The following is a 20,800-nucleotide window of genomic DNA, read 5'->3' as shown; positions in this document are numbered from 1 at the left end:
GAATCGCTGCAACACAAACAGGTCTGGTGTTGTGCGAACTGACATCTTCTTTTCTTTTTTTTTTCCCTTCTCCCAGTTGGAGAAACAGTCCACTGGCTTCTTGTGCCAGAGCCAGATAAAATAGCTCCATGTGTGAAAAACAGTAGCACAAAAATTGAACACAAAAATGGCGTAAATGAGAAGGACACAGCTGTACTAGCTGTTGACTCACAGATATAACAACTCTTAAATCTGCATATTTCTTTGACTCTTGCGGAAAATGTTAATTTTCTGCTCCTAGCAACTGCTCCCACAGATGACTGAAATTTACATTGCTGGGATGTATACGCCATGGCCTACTTAGAGCACAGCAAAACAAAATAACCCTAACTCCCAAACAGAAACTGATTAACACGAACACAATATCTGGCTGAATGAGTAAAATGATAAAAAAAAAAAACAAATGGTGATGGTTATGTTCTGGAAACCAGGGGATAAGCGCCCACAGTAACCAGTCATGCCCAGTTCAACCGCCAGGTGTGATTTCTGCCAAAGTGCACAACATCAGCTTTCACTCCTGGCCAAAAGAAATGCTTCAGGACACAGTCACAAGTTGTAGTTACTCCAAAATGTCTAGACCGCCACTGTTCGTGTGCTAATGCTAGCACATACTTCGTATAACCGCCATTTCAAGAACTGACCTCCAGTCTTCACCCCTGCGTCGGGACCCGACCTGAGGAATCGACTTGTGCACCCGCAGACCGTCATCCCTCAAGGCAGACTCTTTACTCTGAGGCAGGGCAGTGGAAAGGATGAACAACTGGGAACCACCGGTATCTCACAATATGGTTAATGGACACTGATCTTCAATCCTCCTAGTAAGAGATACAAACCTTTGAGAATATCCTATGGAAAGACGGACACAGCCCAGCTGGACACTCACCTATCTTAACCGGGGGATCTGTATACACACTTAATGAGGCGAGACACTGGCTGATTTAAGCAGCAGTAGTCCCTGCATCCGCCACCCGAGACAGTCCGAACCCAGAACAACTACTGTAAACTCACACGATGAATCCGCTTCCAGATCGCTTTCAGATATTCCGGACGAGTCCCCAATTTGTAACGTTCCCCGAGGAGAAGCCAGAGGATGAAGGGGAAGTAACAAAACAAAAAAAGTTGTCCAAAGAGAAAGAAGGATTGGGGGGCAGAACCATGTGCAGGAAAAACAAGGACTTTTAGAGGAGGGAGAGCAACTACAGAAAAAAAACCAACCCACAGCACGAGGACCGTAACAGCAATTCAGAGTGATTATCTGGCTGATTCAGATTCTTAGTTTGCTAGAGCCCCATCCACTTCACACCAAAGTGAGAAGAGCACAGGTGAAACACAAATATAAAGATCTATAATGTGAATGAATCAGTATTGTTTGTTCCTGTAGAGTCCCACCAGGTAGCGCAACAAGTGGATTAAGGAAACAGGTTTTCAGGGCTTTTAATTCCTAAGGTACTGATTTTATGCTGCTACAGCAAAGAAGAAGCTCTGTCTTGTTGGCAGCGGATGGCATGACTTCCCAAAATTACCTTGATGTTACCCCTCTAACTCAAGTATAAAATGGGTTTAAAAATATCTCCACTTTCGGGGATCTTTGGCTTTACCAAATGGCATGAAGTGGAAAGGTGGAGCGGCGGAGGGGCGGATGAGGAAGCCCCAACTGTGGAAAATAATTTCAAGCCTCATATCTCAGATTGATTTTGAGGATTTTAGAGATAAAGCCGCAGACGTAAGCAAACAGCCTTCTTGGAAAATGAATAGATTTCTTAGATAGCCCAGAACAGCCTTTGAGGATTTCTTAGAACCTAACCGTGCTTTTTTTATTCAGCCTCCTCCCACACGCCCCTTTTGATTTATACACTACTTTACAGCTTCGTCTAAAAACAAAAAACAAACGAAAAAAAAAGGTCTGAAGCATTTCACTCTTGAGTAAATCCTCAAATCATTTTAAAAAAAATAATAAAGTCTTTGTCCTTGAGCAGCTGCAGTTGTTAACGGCAAGACAAATTTCTACATCCGACTGCAGCTGTTGCCAGCACAGCCTCAGCTCCACAGCCTATCCAGTTGTTGTTTCTCTTTTCCTCCAGCGCGGTCGGTTCGTGTAATACTACCCCTCGAAAAACAAAGTCAAGCCCGAGTCACTGCACCTTTGTAAAAAAGTAATAATCAGATGTGATACCCATTGATACCTGCAGGGCGGCAAATTGCCGGGATGCAGTGGGAGGTCAGACCTCAGGGTCAGCAGGAGGGACCCAGTGTCTCGCTCAAGGACAATCGCCACCAACGGGCTTTAAAATGTATCTCTAGTTTTATCCAGCAGTGCAGAAAGCTTTGGTTTTGATGCTTGTGTTTTCTCCAACCTACGACAGTGAAGGTGAATATGCAAAAACAAAAACAACAACAACAAAAAAAACCCAACATTTTAAAAATTGACTGTTACCTTGAGTGATCTATGGAGCAAGCTGTTAACACGTTTTATAGGGGCCATGGTTGTGCAGATGCTGTGGTAAACTTTCATTTCATATTTTCAGACCTTTGCAACACTGTGATAAAAATTTTAAAGTGAAGGTTCACTTACTTAACTATTCCTGGAGCTTTTGGCCACATGCCACAGCCTCGTTCAACAGGTGGATGTTTATCACTGTTTCAAGTGTTGGCAGAGACAGTACAGTACCTTATGTTGTTTTTTGGTACACGAGACAGTTTGTTTAGTTGGGGTTTGGAGTGCATTCATTGCTTCTTTTCATTTCTTTTCAAAAGCAGCACTCCTCTGATTATATATGCCAAAGTCAATTTACTAGTCACAGGGAGGCTATGAAAACATTTGCACAGTGTCTTTTCTCGAGCTTGAGAAAATGACTGAAATGATAAAGTATATCTCAGTAATCTAAGTTTATGCTTTGTGGTTTCTAAAGGAAAGTCAGTGTGTGGACATGGAGTTTGAAAGACATGGGCTTCTGCCAGGCAGAGGGTGTCTAATGCCTGATGATGGATGGAAAATATTCCCATGATGATTCCACGCTTTTTTGTCTGCAGAGTTTGTCATATGAGGATTAAGACTGAGCACTGACAATATAACATAATATCCATCATAGATCCTGAATGACGGATTTTGGCTAATACGAGGCAGCCGTGTTTGTTTGGTTGGATAGCTATATGAGTTTTGAGTCATAATTACAAGTTGGATGTTGACGTTAACCCTATTTACACGTCAGAAACTGGAATTACTCTGATATGACATGAATGTGGCGTGAGGAGTGATGCTGTCAAGTTTAATTATGTGTAGTGTAGGATCCAGGGCATTTGGAGCTTGACTTAAAGGGATTAAATGACATCTCGGCCTCTTTTGCACCAATTTGAGCAAAAAAAAAAAAAAAAAAATGCAACACAAAACTCACGTATTACTCATTTCATTTTACACATTGCTGCAGTGTGAGATGGTACGTCGAGTTTTGCCCTTGGTTTCCTGCAGCACTTGTCATCTTGTTACTGATGGCTGGACTACAGGTCATCTCCCCAGTGGCTGGGCCCTGAACAGCTGTGCGTGCGTGTGTTGCATGGCTTGGTATGTTGGCTGGGTAGGACGCATAAAGACGCAGTACACAGTGACTGCTGTATAGGCACGTGGGGTGGGGGATGGTTGATGGAGGGGGGTGGGGTTAAAGTCTTAAATTGTGTGTGTTTTATTTTTCTGAAACCTTACAGATCATTTGAGGTATAAAAGTCCCTGAGGAGAGGTCAAAGGTCATCATATGAGATCAGTACAGATGACAAGATCATAGAGAGAAGCAGCTGCTGTTGCCTCGGAGGACAGAGCATGAAGCTACGCTCATTAGGCCGTTGTAAGCTGTGTGTGTGTGTGTGTGTGTGTGAGTGTGTGTGTGTGTGTCTGGGGGGAAAAGTGTGTGTGGTGCACATCTGTGTGTGCCAGTGTAAGTGTGCAGAGGCTAAAGTTGTTATTTTTGATCCCGTGTCATATAGTGCATGTTGTGTTAGTCTCAGTTTCCTGTCTGTGTGTGTGTTTGTGTGTATTGTGTGTCTTTGAATTATAATTCTTGGTTTTCTTGCTGCTGTACTTTCTGCAGAGCCGGGCACCCTGACATTCACCCTGGGTTCAGACTTAGAAGAAGACAAAACTCTTTCAAGATGTCTTCCATTTGTTTTCATTGATTCATGAACAGCTGACATTTTGGAGATACCACATTTTCACACAGCAGCAGAAGCAGCATTGGTGTAAAAAATAAAAAACCTCTGGGAGAAATGGAGGCGACGTGACAGAAAGATAGAAGAGCTAGGCAGAAAACAGCGGGGAAAAGAGAGGAAATAAAGTTTGAGTCACCTGCAGGGAGAATATGAGATAAATGTGAGGATAAATTCCTTCACACATGGGAGTGTGTTTGTAAGCAGTTTGCAGCCACACACAGAGTGGCAAAAAAACTGGCACAGTCATGGAAGAACAGATCCAACATGTGACACAAACCAAGATTTAGTTTGCTTTTGCTTCAAAACAAATGTTCATTAAAGCTGCACTTATCAGTAGGAATCGCAGTAAATGATACATTTTTATATATATTTGACTAATTTAAGTTCTATATATTTTATTTTTTATTGATAATTATTATTCAATTTGCACTTACAGTCATTTTCGAGGGTAAAGTCAAGCAGTAAAACATCCTCTGTCACAACTGTTAAGCTGAGGGTTAGATCCTCAGTATTTACATTCACTAAAATAATTTGATCCATAAATAGTTTGTCTTGTTTTTCATGTAAAACAAAATGAATATGGGCTGATACGTCATCATCAGATCTTTAGTATTCTCAAATATTCTCTTTATAATCAATATCTGCAGCAGCTCAGACTCTAGTCTTAAAACGCTTAAATGCACATGTGGTTTTAACCGCCTTAAAACTATATCTCTAACCAACACGTGTAACCATGGCAACACTCTGAAATCATGGGCATCCTAATCTTTTACCACCATGTAGTCCAAACCATTCAGAATAAACAGGCAAATGCTCTTATTTAAAGTCTTTGGCAAGTGACCATGATGTAAAATGGATAATCCATTCTGAGGTCTGCGTTAATGAAATAGTTAAAGCGCTCCGCCAAGGACGCCACCCTCCTCCTCCTCACTTCAGGAGGTTCTTTATCCTCATGTCTTGTGTTGAAATCCTTTTAAAAGACACACCTCCTTGTGGATTATCCCTTCACTTAATCATTAAATCAATATACAAATAAGATAGGTATATCTTCTTCTGTGTATCCCCTTTTTCTAAATCATTGTTCGCTGACGGATCTGGTGTCCTCTCACTATGCTTTCATATCTGCAGCGATCGTTAGGGTAACCTAATCAGACCTTTTTTTAATTAAAGAGGTCAGAGTGTTGGTGCCGAAGGAAGAGAGAGGAGGAGGTGAAGGGAGAAGATGGCAGCAGATGAGGGTGGATAAAGGGAAGAGGTCGAGTCTGTCTCCTGAAAGCCACTTAAATCCCTTTCTTATTAACTCTCTGTGACACATGATCTACCTCCATCCCCTCTCACACACACACACACACACACACACACACACACACACACACACACACACACACACACACACACACACTTAGGACGACGAACCAGCTCCTCTTACCACAATAAGCAGCCCCTGCATCTCTGCTGCGTGGTTTCATTGTGCTAAAGACGTCGTGTCACTGCCCATCATCAGCTGCAGTGCTGCATTTAGCCACATCCCACCACTCTCTGGATCGGTCTGTATTTCTGTGCCATGCTTTTATTAATGCGTCATTCAAAACAGGTTTTACATTGACATTTTCTTATGTAAATGGGACCTAACCTTGAGCTGAAGAGGTCATTGTAAGTAAATGTAATTGACCAGTCTGGAAAAGAGTAGTGAAGAAAAGTTCATCCTTTTCCACTTCATACAGTTGTTTCTTATGGAAAATAAGGATGTGGAGGCTTGGCATGAAACTGTGAGGTTTAAAGAAAAAGAAAAAAAAACAGGTTTATTAAAATTTGTTCCTTTTTTTTTCACAGTTTTGGTCATCATCAAGCCAACAGTTCATCCCGATTTATAAACTCATTTATTTGGAAGTAGGAAACAGAAAGTGATCATCTTGAAAATATTAGTAATGGTCCTTCATTGCAGAGATAAAGTGGCCAATTTTCTGCTTGTAGTTTCACATTTCTACCTTGAAACTCTTTTAAAAGAACGAATTCTTCCTCTTCTAAATTAAAATGTGTAATTCATAAGCAATAAAACACACTATTGCTCAATTCAATACACTCAAGGATTTTGCTTACTCAGCCTTTCACAGTCTGGTGAAGTGTAGTGGCAAAAGTTAGCCAATGTTAGCAACTTTGCTGACTTGCTGAGCCCTCTCTACTTGTACTCCACTCTAAGTGTTGAACTCCTATAAGCCTGACGTGGTTGGACTCACGATGGGCATTTCTTTTTTTAAAAATGCATCAAAATCAATGCAGCAGAACCAGAGACATCCTCTTTTTTTCATTCCACACATTCCTTCCTCAAAACCTGGCGCCCTGTTATGCTAGTAGCGGCTAACGTAGCCCCGAGCCTCTAGCCTCGAGTGAGAGATGAGGAATGAGCTCAGTTCTGTCTCAGATTTGACACAACTCTCTCTGGAGCTACAAAATTGTATTTTTAAAGACTTTTTAAAAAACTTTTTTCTTTTAACATATGTGCAAGTTCTCCCTGGTTCTGTAAACAGACTATGTTTTAGCATTTACCATTATACCTTAATTGCGACCTCAGTTTAGCAAAAGCTACGTAGGTTAGCCTCAAGGTGCATTCAGACTGAACACAAAGCAATTTTTAATGTGGGTTCGTTTGTGAGATATTGATAGCATTGTTATTGCAGTCTATACAAACAGTCAATACACAGACGGTGAAGTTTTTTTCCACCAGATCATCTTCACATCAAACTTGATTCCAACAGCTTCTTTGCTTGTATTGGACTATGCAACGCAAATTTCCCCTTTTGTTTGCATATAGGCCAATTATGTCGCCTCAAATATTCACCTTGGTGTGAACATGTCTGGAGGGATGTCTCTGCTGTTTCTAAAATTCAAACTGCTGTCCCATCCCATGCTAAATACAAACAGATCTGACAGTAAGGTGAAATGCTTTTGAGAGTACGTCTTCCATCTGTTCCTGTGGGTGTCAGGTGATTGACAGCAAGTAGAGGCTGATGTGACGAGGACACAGGTATGAAAACGCTTGACTCGTGAAAAAGAAATAAAGTAGAAACTGTGGCGGAACCACATTAAGGTGTCATGTTCAATGTGACGGATTATCTAGCTCAGGCAATTGTCAAGTCAGTGGAGGTTGTTTTTCATGCTGTACATGGCAGCAATTGGCTTCTTCTGACGGGAGGAAGACGTGAACATGAATATCTCTGACTGCTCAGGCTGTGACAAAACAGGAACAATGTAAAGGAGAAGGGAAACCTATTAAAAAATAAAATAAAAGAACATTTTATTTATTAAAGAGGAAGAAGGAACCTTTAAAAGTGCTTGCGAGTTGTTGCCAGACATCTTCCTCTGCTAAGATAAACCTGAATCTTGTCTGTACCTTCTATCAAAGCAATATGTTACATATAAAGGAAAACATTAGTAGCACACTAAGCCCGGCACAGACAGCCTTACTCTGTCATTTAAGGTTGCGCTATTTCACACTCTGAAACAAGTTTGAAATGTGATGGACAATTGGTTGTGTTGCCTTGTAGAGCAGTCTGCTTTTCCTATTTCTTGTGCCAATGTCCTATCAGTGGTGTTTTCAGTTTCCCTGGTAACAATTATAAATGAACAAATATATTAACTGTAAGAAAAACAACAATTGATTTATCCTTTTTTTAAGTGATTTAACAAACAAGAACGCCAAACTGCCTCTGGTTTCAGCTTCTTCAATGTGAGAATTGGTTGCTTCTTCTGTCATTGCAAATGTTATATTTGTAGCTTTTGTGCCATTGGTTTGACAAATCAGGCTATTTGACGATGTATTAAATTATGATGTGATTTCTTTTTACCTTTTCTTGTACTATTGGACACCAAACAATCAAAAGATTTGTCAGCAAATTAATTGATAATGAAGATAATCGTTAGTTGCTGCTGCCCTTGCCGAGTCGGTGCATCCCTCAGACTTGGATCTAGAGAACCAGACTGCTCACTCTCTTGTGGGAGAAAATCTAAAAAAGGGTCAGCTGTAGACCAGAGATTTGGGTTTGAACAAGTCCCAAAATGGCCGAGTACATTGCGGTTATGAATAAGTAATGACCTCCCTTCTCTCAACATCTGTCGAGGTGCCCTAAAGCAAGGCACTTAATGACTCTGGCTGTACCAGAAAGCTCCAAAATGTGCAACTGCATGAAAAAAAGAACAAAAAAAAAACACTCGACTGACTTTTCTTTAACAAAAAAAAAAAAAAAAGATGCATGAAAGTAAAATGATCAGATCCAACTGTGATCAGACAGTCTGGTCATCAACAAAAAAAAAGACAAACCTGCCTAAAACTATTCAAACGGTGCGTCTGCAACAATCAGGGCATCAATTAGTGTGAGAGCATTAGTGCCTGTTTTAGCATCAGAGCAGGCTCAGTGCTTTTGGTGCCGCTGCGTGTGTCTGCACATGTGTGTGTTCACGCACAATCCTAGTGAGCACAGCCACTGAAGCAGCACAGTCCCAGCTGTTCAGAAGAAAAAAGAAAAGACTGTCAGCAATCACGTTTCGTTTCTCTCTTCATTTTCTCCAACGCGACATGAGGTCAGCTGTCACTTCTTCACTGAATGCTTAATTATTATTTGGGAAACAGATCTTGATTTTACTTGATCCTGGGCCTCAGTTTTCTCCACCACAGTTTCTTAATTAGCACATGAAATGATCTCATCCTTATTTATGAGCTCTGCATCTTACATTGAAGGGTGACTCTTTGTTTTTCGCTGTGTTTTCTTTGTTAGTCTTTATGCATTGGCCAGATTTCCATTTTTGAACAGTAAGTTAAGAATTTAAGTGAACTGAACTGTTTTTGAAATTATTAATGAATTGACGGAAAGCTTTTGGCCAAATGTTTAGATAATTGATTAATCGTTTAAATTATTATTGAGCAAAAAATGCCAAACATTTGCTGTTTCCAGCCTCTTAAATGTGAGTATTTTCAGTTTTTCACTGTTTCATATCATTATGAATTGATTACTTTTGGGCTTTTGGGCAATTTAAAGACGTCAGCCTAACCACTGGGGAAACTGTGACTGCAATTTTTCATTATTTTTGGACATTTTGGAGACTAAATGATAAGTTGATTTATCTGAAAAAATGAAAATAATTAGTTGCAGCCTTAAAAAATAATTGATAGTTGTTGTTTTTTTAAAATGGGAAAGCGGATTACAGGGATATAAATCAAAACACTAGTATGTTGTCTGTGCAGCTAACCCTCAGTGACCACCATGACGTGGATAAAAGAATCCACCAAACGGTATATACGGTGCAAAATGCAGCTGCAGGAGTAATGGGAGTCGCTGTTCTTGTCTGCTGGCATGTGCGCGGTGACTGTGCCAGGACGGTGTAATCAAGGAGAGAGAGAGAGAGAGAGAGAAACGTTGGCCATTGTTATGCAAATGAGATGCTATCGGGAGAAGCTTGGACTCCTTCCCAGGTTCCATCGCTGTCGTAGCATTTCAGCGGTGTGGGTCAAGTGACATGGGGAGTTTCTGCCACGAGGCGCTCTCAGTGTGAAGTGCTGTTTGGTTTTTCACATATGCATGTCCCTCATTACTGACGGCACCTGACGTACAGGGCCATCTGTCCAGGAGATGAGAGATTATAAAAGGGTGTTACAGTGAATGTGACTCTTACAGCGGTGGAAGTAATGAAGGTATCATTCACTGTATTATTTAAGAGTGACAAAAGCCAAGCCACACTACCCTCTACTGCTAATGGATCCCAGCAATTATTTTCTGAATAAATCTCTCTGTCTGTGTCCGTCTCTTCCTCTTGCTCGCTTTCTCTCTTCCCCTTTCTTCCTGTCCTTTCGATCCTCATTTCTGCTTCCTTTCATCTTTTCTCCCTCTGAACCTCCCTCTCGTTTTCTCCTCTTGTTCTCTGATTCGCCGATGTCCATTTTCGCCGGCGCTCCCCCTCCACCTCATCCTCATTTTTGCTTTCTCATTACACCTCCACCTGCCCTCGTTGTCGTGCCTCAGCTGCTCTTACCTTTTGCTCGTGTTCTCTCCTCACCTCACTTTCTCTTCTTCTTCTTCTTCTCCTCTGCCTCCCACAGTCCCAGTGAAGCTGAGAGAGATGTCGCAGAAGAAGATATTCCTGGTTTTCGTTGCCATCAGTACTGTCAGTCTTCTGCTGCACCATGGGGGCCACTTCAGCTGGTGAGTGATTGAAACACACCCACACATATGCAAACACACACTTACTTACATTTTATGTTCTCTATCTCGGTGAGCCCATATGGTGCTAATTACAATGAAAAATCTGACAATGGCAGCTCCTTTTCTCTATTTAAGTCAAATTAATAGAGGGACTGGCTCGTTGTAATACTCAGATCTGGAGACTTTTCGTGCCAATGACCTGCCAAGTTGGTCAAGGGACCAATTATAAAAGTAAAGAGAGGCAGATCTTTGACAGCCGTGTTCTCTTCTCACACCCATAACGTTTTACTCACGAAACTTCTTCCCAATTCCTGTCTTTGCCGTCTTACTTTGTTGAACGTTTTCGCTCTTCCACACCTTTTCAAAATCTGACTCTAGTTCAGTCTGCAGTGAACACTACATGCTGTAATACTGCAGAGTATTCATTATGTATGCAACCAGTACTACATATGATTGGACTTTTCTTTGATTTTATATTTAGCCCTTTTTCTGTGGTAAAGTTGTGTCATGAATATTCATTACAGCTTGGCTACAATGATTGTGATACTTTACCTCTTTACACATTTAACACAACAACTGGTTTGTTTTTAATTACAATAAACTGGGAATAATTAATTTAGATATCGATAACGATTACACAGTATATCATGACACCATGATTCAACAGATATTGACACATTGAAACACTTACAAACTCTTCAGACACACCTTATATTATCTTGCACTCTCAGTTTCTGATACTCCGGCCTCGAGTGGCTTTATCCTACTTTATTGTCTCTCCATCTCCTCTCATTTCAATTCCCCAAATGTTCCCTCATTTTTACTTTCCTGTTGCACACCTCAGTCTCTTCCATTATCTGTCCAGTGTCTGTGCACTTACGTCTCTAATGTCGTGATTTTAGTTGGAGTGGCTGCTCCTTTTACTGGAGCTAATGGAGCTTCAAATAAGTGATTACATTTTCTTCTCCTTTCTCCAGGACCATGGAGGCTTTCCACCTCGGTTGTCCCGCCCTCCGTTCCCACCCTGCCGCAGGCTTGAAACCTAAACACACCAATGTGGCCTTCCTCAAGACCCACAAAACGGCCAGCACCACCATGCAGAACCTGCTCTTCCGCTTTGCGGAGCACAACAACCTGACGGTGGCGTTGCCTGTGCAGGCCTGCAGCCACCAGTTCTGCTATCCACGCTCCTTCACCTCTCACTTTGTCCATTCGCACACGCTGCCGCCAAACATCATCACCAGCCACATGCGCTTCAACAAGGCGGAGCTGCAGCGCCTGATGCCAAACGACACAATATATGTCACAATATTGAGAGAGCCGGGCTCCATGTTTGAATCCTTGTTCAGTTACTACAACCAGTATTGTCAGAGCTTCAAGAGGGTCCCCAACGGCTCCCTGGAGGCTTTCCTAGAGGAGCCCTGGCGCTACTACCGGCCAGATGAAAAGGACTCCATGTATGCACGCAACACCCTGACTTTCGACTTGGGTGGAGACAAGGACCGCCCAGCAACAGATGTGGTGTATGCGCGGGCCTTTGTTGCAGAGGTAGAGCGAGTTTTCTCCCTGGTGATGATTGCTGAGTACTTTGATGAGTCTCTGGTTCTCCTTCGCCATCTCCTCTCCTGGGATCTGGATGACATTCTGTACTTTAAGCTCAACATGCGGACCCCGAGCTCAAAGCGGAGCCTGACACCGGGCCTCCCTGCAAAGATCCGTGCCTGGAATTCCTTGGATGCACGTCTCTACGACCACTTCAACGCCTCACTGTGGCGCCAGCTGTCAGCCCTGGGTCCGGCCTGTGTGGCAAGGGAGGTGCGACTCCTTCGCCGAGCCCAGGAGAGGCTCATGAGGAGCTGCTTCGGTGGGCGGATGCCACTTCTCCGCTCAGCAGCACAGATCAAAAACAAGGATCTCCGCCCCTGGCAGCCTAGTGGAAAAGTTGATATTGTGGGCTACGATCTACCAGTAAATCTCAGCCGTGGGTTCTCGAGCCAGGCCCAGGAACTCTGCCTCAAGCTCATCATGCCAGAGGTCCAGTACACACGGGTTCTCCTACGTTCCCAATCACTGCGCTACCGACGAAGCTACCAGCTCCGGTCTCCGCAGCAGTCACATCCCCTCCAGCAGCCCATACGTACAGTCCTGCCCCGGCACCGCAGTCAACAACCTCCTGCAGCCCCCGGCCCTGCGTCAGGAACAGGGTCCACCTCCACTTCAAAGCCTGCTGCAGGAACTCAAGGTTGGACCACAAAGATAAGGTCTAAATCCTCACAGACCCAGGCCTCATAGATAGGCCTGGACAGAAAACAGAGACTTGAATGTAATGTGAGTGCCCAAAAGACTGCATCGTTCTGCCCATCCTGATCCACAAGACAATGACTGGCTGGTTGGGGGGGGGGGTTGAAAACAAGGGTGTCCTTGGAAAAAGTCTGGGTTGTTCTTGAATCAATGTCTGTCTTGTGCCCTCCAGAGTCTGGGATAAAAATAAATGAGGAAAAAGGAGGGAAAGGAGGTAAGACATATCTGGACTTGAACTTGAATCTCTCCCCTCTCTGGTCTGCGAAACAGTATCGGGGTTGGCAGACACAAGGGTCGGGGAAATCTACACTGGGACTCGGCTCAGTTGTGCACCTCTTCACGCCTGACCGAGGCGGATGGGAGAGGGTTTTAGGTGAAAGTAGTTCTTTGAAGCAAATCTGTTATGTGCAACCAGGACTCAATAGGGAAGTGGCGATATCAGGCCTATTGTGAGGCACAGAGTGGGCTTTGTGTGTATCACACTGGTATTGTATCATGTTACTTGCTTTCATTCTCTGTTTCTCGAACTTTCGTTTGCTCTCTCTTACTAACATATGCCACTTTAAGTCCTTGAGAGAGACGTAATGACGTAAAGGGATCAGCTGTCAGGTCTCCAAAGAGCCTCCTAAGAGGCCAGACAGACATTGAGATCACCTCCAACCATTATTACAACAGCACAATAAACAACTCTTCTCTTCTTCTTCTTCTTCTTCTCTTACGAACTGTAGACCCTAAAGCAATGGAGGGAAGGGGGGGGTTAAAAGACACACAGAGAAAGAGAGAGACCTTAACCAGAGGGTAAGTCTAGAAACTGCTGGATACTTAATTCGGCCATCCATTATGACCAAGACTCACAAAGAGAAAGAACTCATATATAAAGCCTGTGTCTCTTCAGCCTTCAGCCGACATCTCTGGCTTCCCTGCTTCATTCTCTCCATCCTCCATCCTCTCATCCCCGCTGCTACCCTCTGGTCAGGCCCTCAGTCCAGAGAGGAGCCATTATATCTTGCTTACTTCACCCCCCCTGGTTCGCCCCTGATTGCATTGTCCCTCGGACCACCAGCTGAGATCGCATCTTGCATTGCAGAAACCTTACGTTGAAGGCAAGGTTTCTGGATGTGGGGTTTTTACTTTTAATCTTGGGTGTTATTGCACTAAGATCTCCAGGCCTGCACTCTATATGAAAGCCGTGGATTTAATAACCTACCAGCAACCCCAACATGCCGGCACAAGTAAAAAACCGTAAAAAAAAACTTGACAGGACAAAGACTTGAAGCCTGTGGGTCGCGGCGTTTGAATATTTAATCATCTCGTCTCACAGCCCTCCTATGGCCCATGTGCTTGGGTTACACGGCCGTACGTTTTCATTAAGGACATGATGGACCAGCTCATTTTGAACCCAGAAGCGCAGGAGGACAAAGCGAGAGTGATCATGTAGAATGCTTAAGGCCTCTTAAGGCTCGTGGTCCAGCTGGGTTGGCTGCGATCTTAAAATGTCATCGCTTATCTCAGCTGTGATCCATCTTTAATGCATCCTGCTCATATTTAACGTGTCATTTATGTTCTGTTATTCCTCCAGTGATCAGCAGGGTACTGCAAAGTGACTGGGGGGGGCGGAGGAAGGATGTCTGGGTATGTTTGTGTGAGTGTGCGAGAGTGTGAGTGAGCCAAGAAGCGGCTCTCTCTGATTCGTGGTTTTTTTTTTTTTTTTTTTTTTCATGGCCAGCCAAGTTGGCCTGGCAACAAAAGGAAATCATGCGTGTGAGATTTATTAAAACTATGTATTATTTATTATCGGGACTTAAAGAGTCCCATTACTGTATTTTTAACTGTTTTTTTTTTCATGAATCACTGGATAAAAATTGTGCTTTGCAATCTAGTAAGTGGACCATCCTATGTTCAGCACACCACTTCAGGCAACAGCGGTGGAAGTTTTACATAATGCAAAACTACAAAGACCACTTCTGAAAACCGCACATAGAAACACGTTTAGTCGCTTTAAAATTAATCTTTAATTCTGCAGTGCTTAAGTGCTCAACCACACGATGCTTTTGTGGTTGGAGCCTGACGCTCTGTAGCTTACAATAATGAAAAACACACAAACCGCTGCTGCTCCTTCTGGAATAAAAAGTGGAACGGGTGGAAAACAGACCTGAGCAGAGGATACAGTGTTTTATGAAGTGGCTGTGAATATCTGAATTCAAAGTGTGCTTATCTGAACTTACCGGAGGAACCTCAGCTTTGAAAGCATGAGATGCACAGTAGTTTTTATTTATTTACAGACATTTGTGTTCAGATATATGTAATATTTCTTCCAAGGCACATACACTGTAAAAACTACACACTTTGGCTCGGCCCACTTTAAAGGGTAAGGCAGCCATTTTTGTGTGTTTTTCTTTTCTGTCAAAAAAATCCCATGAAAAGACCAAAACCAACAATGCGGAAGTCTGTCTGCCAACCTCCCCACTCTGTCAGCTGTACTGCCACAAGCGCACTGGTTCCTACTGATAATATTTTTAAAAACAGGTATCAAATATGTCGTTTCATGTTCTAATAAAAACTCTGTAATTTCATAAAACAGCTGGGTACTATATTTTTTAGCAAATGTTGCTCAAACATAAGTAAGTAGTGCCTATTTCCCGCTGTGGATGAATACACATTCATTGTTCTAGTGAGTATTTATGCCAGCAGGATGGTGTATGTGGGATCGACTCAAAATAAACTACAATGCCCATGTTCATTGTAATGAAAGAGCATGTCACTCAGTGCAACAGTGTGGCTCATTTGTGTCTTTTTAATTGTTTTTGGGAAACAATGAAGCTCTGTGGCACAGAGGAATAAACCACACCAGGCTTTGACTACACAGACAATACTTGTTGCATTAATATGATCAGTTCATTGTTGACGTTGGTCTTTTAATGGGATTTAATGGGACAGAAAGAAAAATAAAGAATATTGTTAAACCTATCCTTTAAATGAATTTACCACTAATGCTGATGCTCAGCTGTATTTAAATTCATTTGAATTCAGGTGCAACATGTGAAAATCATTTCAGCGCTGAATTCAACCACATTAATCTGCTGTAAAATAACAAGAAAACACTGTATTTGTGTTGTTTGTCATTCATAATCATCTATGGCGACCCAAAGTGTTCAATATTGAATAAATAAGATATTATGAAGTGAATGGCCATGAGAATATACAAACAACATATATAGTCATGAAATTATGACTAATCCAATGTATTTTTTGAAGTCAGCTTTTTACAGTGCAATTTTTTTTTCATATTACTTCTTTTCACAATAACAGGGTTTATTGCAGGTCATGATTGTTTCATTCCAATAGTTTTTATATCGCAACACCATTTTTCCTCAGTGACTTTCATTTTGTAATGCCACCACAGTTATGTGATTGGCTGTTGCCTGGGTCGGAGTCACACTTTGTTAAAGGGACATTTTGGAATAAAAACTGTCGGAATGAAATAAAAATGACCAGAAATCAACTCTGTTCAGTTTTAAAGGACCTATTTGTTGCTGTTGCTATTGCTACATCGCCACCATTAACATTAGTAGCTGTTTATTTACCAGCGTTGCCAAGAGCTTCAGCCATTGTTGCGTTTTACAAGACAAGAGGTTATAATACACCCTCTGAGTTGTGCTACTTCTTCAGGGCAGATTGGAGGCTACAGTGACTCGGTATCGGAAACAACAAGACAGTTCGACCAGGGCGGGGCTAGCTGGTTAGCATGTTAACTGCAGTAGAAGAAAAGAAGTGATAGAAATAAAACAAGTTATTATTGGTGAGTAAAGGAATAATGTTTGATGTTGAACTTGAAAAGTTTCTTTTAGACTCGTAAATAAACAATCGTTAATGCTAACGTTAGCTATGTAGCAATAGCAAAAATTTACACATAGCACCTTTTAAAGATTTATTGCTATCATGTGTTTTTTCTTTATTTTTTTCATGATTATTTTATGATGTCTAATTTATTTTATTTTGAACACGTTGGGTCTCCATAAGCACAGGCACAGAACCTGATATGATTAATAACCTTTAACCTGATGTTTATTGAACATAGCTGAGATATTATAAGGTACTGTAAGTACTCATACGGTATAGTGAGTATACAGTAATAAACTGATGCTCAAACGCATTCCTGTAGTAGATCAAAATAGGTACAGTGTTTGCAAATGCTTTTCCTCCTATGTCTGTGTCCTGCTGGGAGGCAGCTGAACAATATGTCTTTATTTCCCCTCAACTTTCATTTATGATCCATTTCTTGCTGGCTGTGAGTCTTTTTAAAGTGCTCTTTTGATTGTACGAGTTGTTCGCCTGGCTGTTCTGCTTCTTGTGAGAGAGTTTCAGTAATGGTCATGCTGTCATGTCTAAGAGTCTGCTATTCCTCTTTGAAAATGCCAGAGAGGCTGTAAAAACAGTACTCTAAAATCTCATCCTGTTCACATTAGTTGCCCCTTCTTCACTTTTTAGAGTGACGCTGTAAAGCTGTTGTTTTATATTTTCGTTTTATTAGAAAATGAAACTGGGCTTCTTACTTGTTGTGTCAGAGCAATTTTTTTTTTGGGGGGGGGGGGTCTCTGCTGAGCATTATGTTTTAGGGAAGTAAAAAAGAAACAGTTCCTTGTGACTGGGGGAAAATGGCATACTTGATAATACTTTGACTGCGTTTTCTTTGATCTGCTCGTGTATTTCCTCTGTTTATGAGTTTATCTGTGAACTGAGAAGAACGAGACTCTCTGTGATTCAGTGGAAGAGTTTGGGTGTGTGACGGGGCTCAGAACAAATGGCTAGCGACAATCAGAGCTAGGGGCCGCAAAGCTTTGTAATGATGGGTGGTGAACGTGACAAATAAAGTTTGAATGATTTCAATTCATCCGGGACTGAATGTGTGTTTGTTACCGCTGTTCCTCTTTACAGTGCAGATTTATTCAAATATGCACTGACTTGAATTATTCTGAATATTAGAGAAATGCACACACACTCTTCATCACCAGCGATATATAACACGCAGTGACAGTTGCTCAATTAAGATTCTGATTCTAAATGGTTTCTATTTCCCTGAAGACCCAAACCAGACATTTCAGCCTGCAATCAGTTGTTTGAAATTGCCTCCATCCAGCACGTCTGCCTAAATGAATGAACAAATTGCTTCTCGCAGGGGCAAAAACAAAATGCAAAGCAGTGGGTTTGATATGACTGTGATTGAAGCAATCACGACGCTGTGCTGTGAGGTGGCCCTCCGGACCGACTGCCTCAGCACCTCTCTGTGTTTCTTCTCACACCTCTGCTGCCTTCCTCCTCTTGCTCTTATCTTCCATTATAATCGTGGTTAATCATAAGCATCATCATCATAATTACAGTAATGTAATAGTGACATAACAACCTTTTTCATTGTGCTTCCTCCTGCGAGTCAGGTGCTGCACGGAGACACTTAACAGCCCTGCACGGCAGAGTGGCAATTACTGAACAACACTGTAGAGACATTTAAAAATAAATAAGATAAACGGTGAGATCTCAATATTACCCCCAATGTCCACTGTGCATAATGTTCTTCTCTCCACTCTGATATCTTTATTCACCAGCTGACATCAGTGATGGTTGAAATCCACTTTAGTCCGTATTTAATGCCTTTATTTATTAATAATATTTAATAGCCCATTTCATTAGTTATTGACTTTTAATGCATGTGAGTGGACGCATATTTGGCTTATCATTGTGAGCGTGTAGACGTACTGATATTAGTATCTATCTCTCCTAAGTACAGCGTCACAGAGCCACCAGCATGGCCGTGGACTCTTGTTTACAGACATACTACTGATTGTTTTCTTGGCGTTAATGTCACTGCTCTGAAATCTGTGAAGCAGGAGGTAATGCTAATCCTTCCCTTCTGCTAATATTCACTGCTGGAGAAATAGCCTACAGATAGAAAATAAAGATAAGACGACATGCTGCATACAGTAATTAGTCACCACACTGATCATGAACGAGCTGCATGCAGATTTTCAAAATTGGTGCGGAACACAAAAATGTGTCAGCAAAACATTTCCAAACCATTTGGAAGTGAATATGTTTGTGAGCTGCTAACGTGCAAATACCTTTTATGTTACAAGCAAATCTTGTATGAAGCTGTTTTGATATGCCTGACTTGGTGCCACATGATATAAAGGTGTCTGTATCTAAGGTAAGTAAATGGTAATTTGGTAAATGCACACTTTTATTTGTTGCACACCCCAGCGTGACAAACTGTACACAGGTGTAGCACAACTGCGATGGTCAATCACACCTAAACGATTATTATTTGTTTGATTTGGAATCTGCTCATTTGCTTTTAACCTCATGTTGTTTTATATGCAGTGCACATGTTTTAACACCACGGGGTTACACAGGCGATTTTCTGTTATGTTAATCATTTGTCTCTTTGTCTTTGAGTTGCCGTGGTTACCCTCCTGGAGGAGCAAAAGGCGTGGCTGACGGCTGAGGACACCGTGGGCTGACGTGTCATTTCATTTTCACAATGAAATGGCTTGTTGGTAAATGGGTGGGTAAATTACATTTGTTATTAGCAACACTGGTAATCACTTATTTTCACAATCACAAGTTGCTGTCTATCCTGCATTACAGGAACCAGCTAACAGGAGAGAGAGAGAGAGAGAGAGAGACAATAACAGAGCTGGGAACAAAATGTCCAATCACTCGGGAGATCTGGCTACCACTCACAAGATCATATTCAACTCCCTAATAACACACAGGCTAACAAGCAGCCCTGCAGCGTGCACCCAAATGCATTACATCTCTTGTTAATGTATAAATAGGCTTTTACACTTGCACACAAGAGCCTCTCAGACTCAAACAAACAGAGTCCCTCGCGACACAAAAAACCAAAATGAGACCTCAAACACCAACAATGCAACAAACACACACGGGAACTCCCGCTGAGGGAAATTCAAGCCGAAACACTCCACCATGATGGGTTTCATTATTTCCATAACCATGTATTTATGTGTCGTGCACATGCTGCTCTCTGCAGCAATTCATTGGATTATTCATTTGAAAGTGCACAAGTGGAACTGTGGGTAAATTGCAGGCAGTGAATTGTCATAGCTTAACTCAAGTGCTTTGCCTTGATTGCACTATGATTGGGCCTAAAATGTCAGGCACCTATTCATCATGGAGGAGAAAGTGCATTTCCTGCCTTTATGTGTTCCAGCTCGTTGGCTCACGTTGCTGTAATCACAGAGAAAATCATGGCCCCGGGGTTAATTATGTTTATACTTAAACACCGACTCTAATAATAGCCGCAGAGTGATTTCAGCCACCCTATGAATAAGTAAAATCCTCACTTTACTGTCATCTGACAGAGTTAAAGCAAAATGTGGGAAAACATTTTCACAATGAAATGGCTTGTTGGTGTTTTGTTGCCTCTAGACATCACCCGATCATATTTCTGTCTTGACGTCAAACCAGAGAGACAAATCTGCTTGTTCAAATACTCACTGGTGATGATCAACACATCAAACAAACAGAGGACTTGAGTCTGATTTAAATCACATGAATTAGGACTTGACCGTCTAAAGAATGGATGAGACTCCAGAGGAAAAAACACAGAGGTCTTATTCAGAGACCTGAAAGACTTGTACCTGCCCTTCATTAACTTGACTTGGGACTTGCTCCGATACACTTGAGACTTGAGACAGACTTCTTTCTAAAGACCTGAGCCTCATAGATTTGAGTCGACTTGGACTTGACCACACTGACCCATTGACCTTCTGAAGATTTGACCATGTTTTGACCTGGAGAACAAAACCATTCAAGCCTCATTCAGAGACCTGTAAGACTTATATCTTGACTTTCCTTATGAAGACTAGAGACCTGACTTGGACCAGCTCTCAGTGACTTCAGCCTTGCTCAGATGGAGCTGAGACGTACATTAATGGTCTCAAGTCTCTAAAGACTTGATTTGACATGAGACTGGATGGTAGAAACAGTGAACATTTGGACTCAGACTTGCACTAAAACACTGGAACAAAAATGTGGAAGCCAAGATTAAAACT

At 41.9% G+C, this 20,800-nt stretch overlaps 1 protein-coding gene across 1 annotated transcript in view; it reads left to right on the top strand.

The window, feature by feature from the left end:
* The window catches only part of gal3st3 (galactose-3-O-sulfotransferase 3), a 35,524-nt gene extending 16,281 nt beyond the window's left edge, over window positions 1-19,243 (top strand). The window contains exons 2-4 of the mRNA XM_022764118.1: window positions 10,328-10,430; window positions 11,408-12,672; window positions 19,179-19,243. Coding sequence (XP_022619839.1) covers window positions 10,348-10,430; window positions 11,408-12,672; window positions 19,179-19,243 — 1,413 coding nt within the window. The 5' untranslated portion in view covers window positions 10,328-10,347. The remainder of the gene's footprint in view (window positions 1-10,327; window positions 10,431-11,407; window positions 12,673-19,178) is intronic.
* The last annotated feature ends 1,557 nt before the right edge of the window (window positions 19,244-20,800 follow it).

Source organism: Seriola dumerili, unplaced genomic scaffold, assembly GCF_002260705.1.
Source record: "Seriola dumerili isolate Sdu_G_001 unplaced genomic scaffold, Sdu_1.0 BDQW01000531.1, whole genome shotgun sequence".
Classification (NCBI taxonomy): Eukaryota; Metazoa; Chordata; class Actinopteri; order Carangiformes; family Carangidae; genus Seriola; species Seriola dumerili.
Note: the sequence above shows the minus strand (reverse complement) of the source record. Positions and strands in the feature narration are given on the sequence as shown.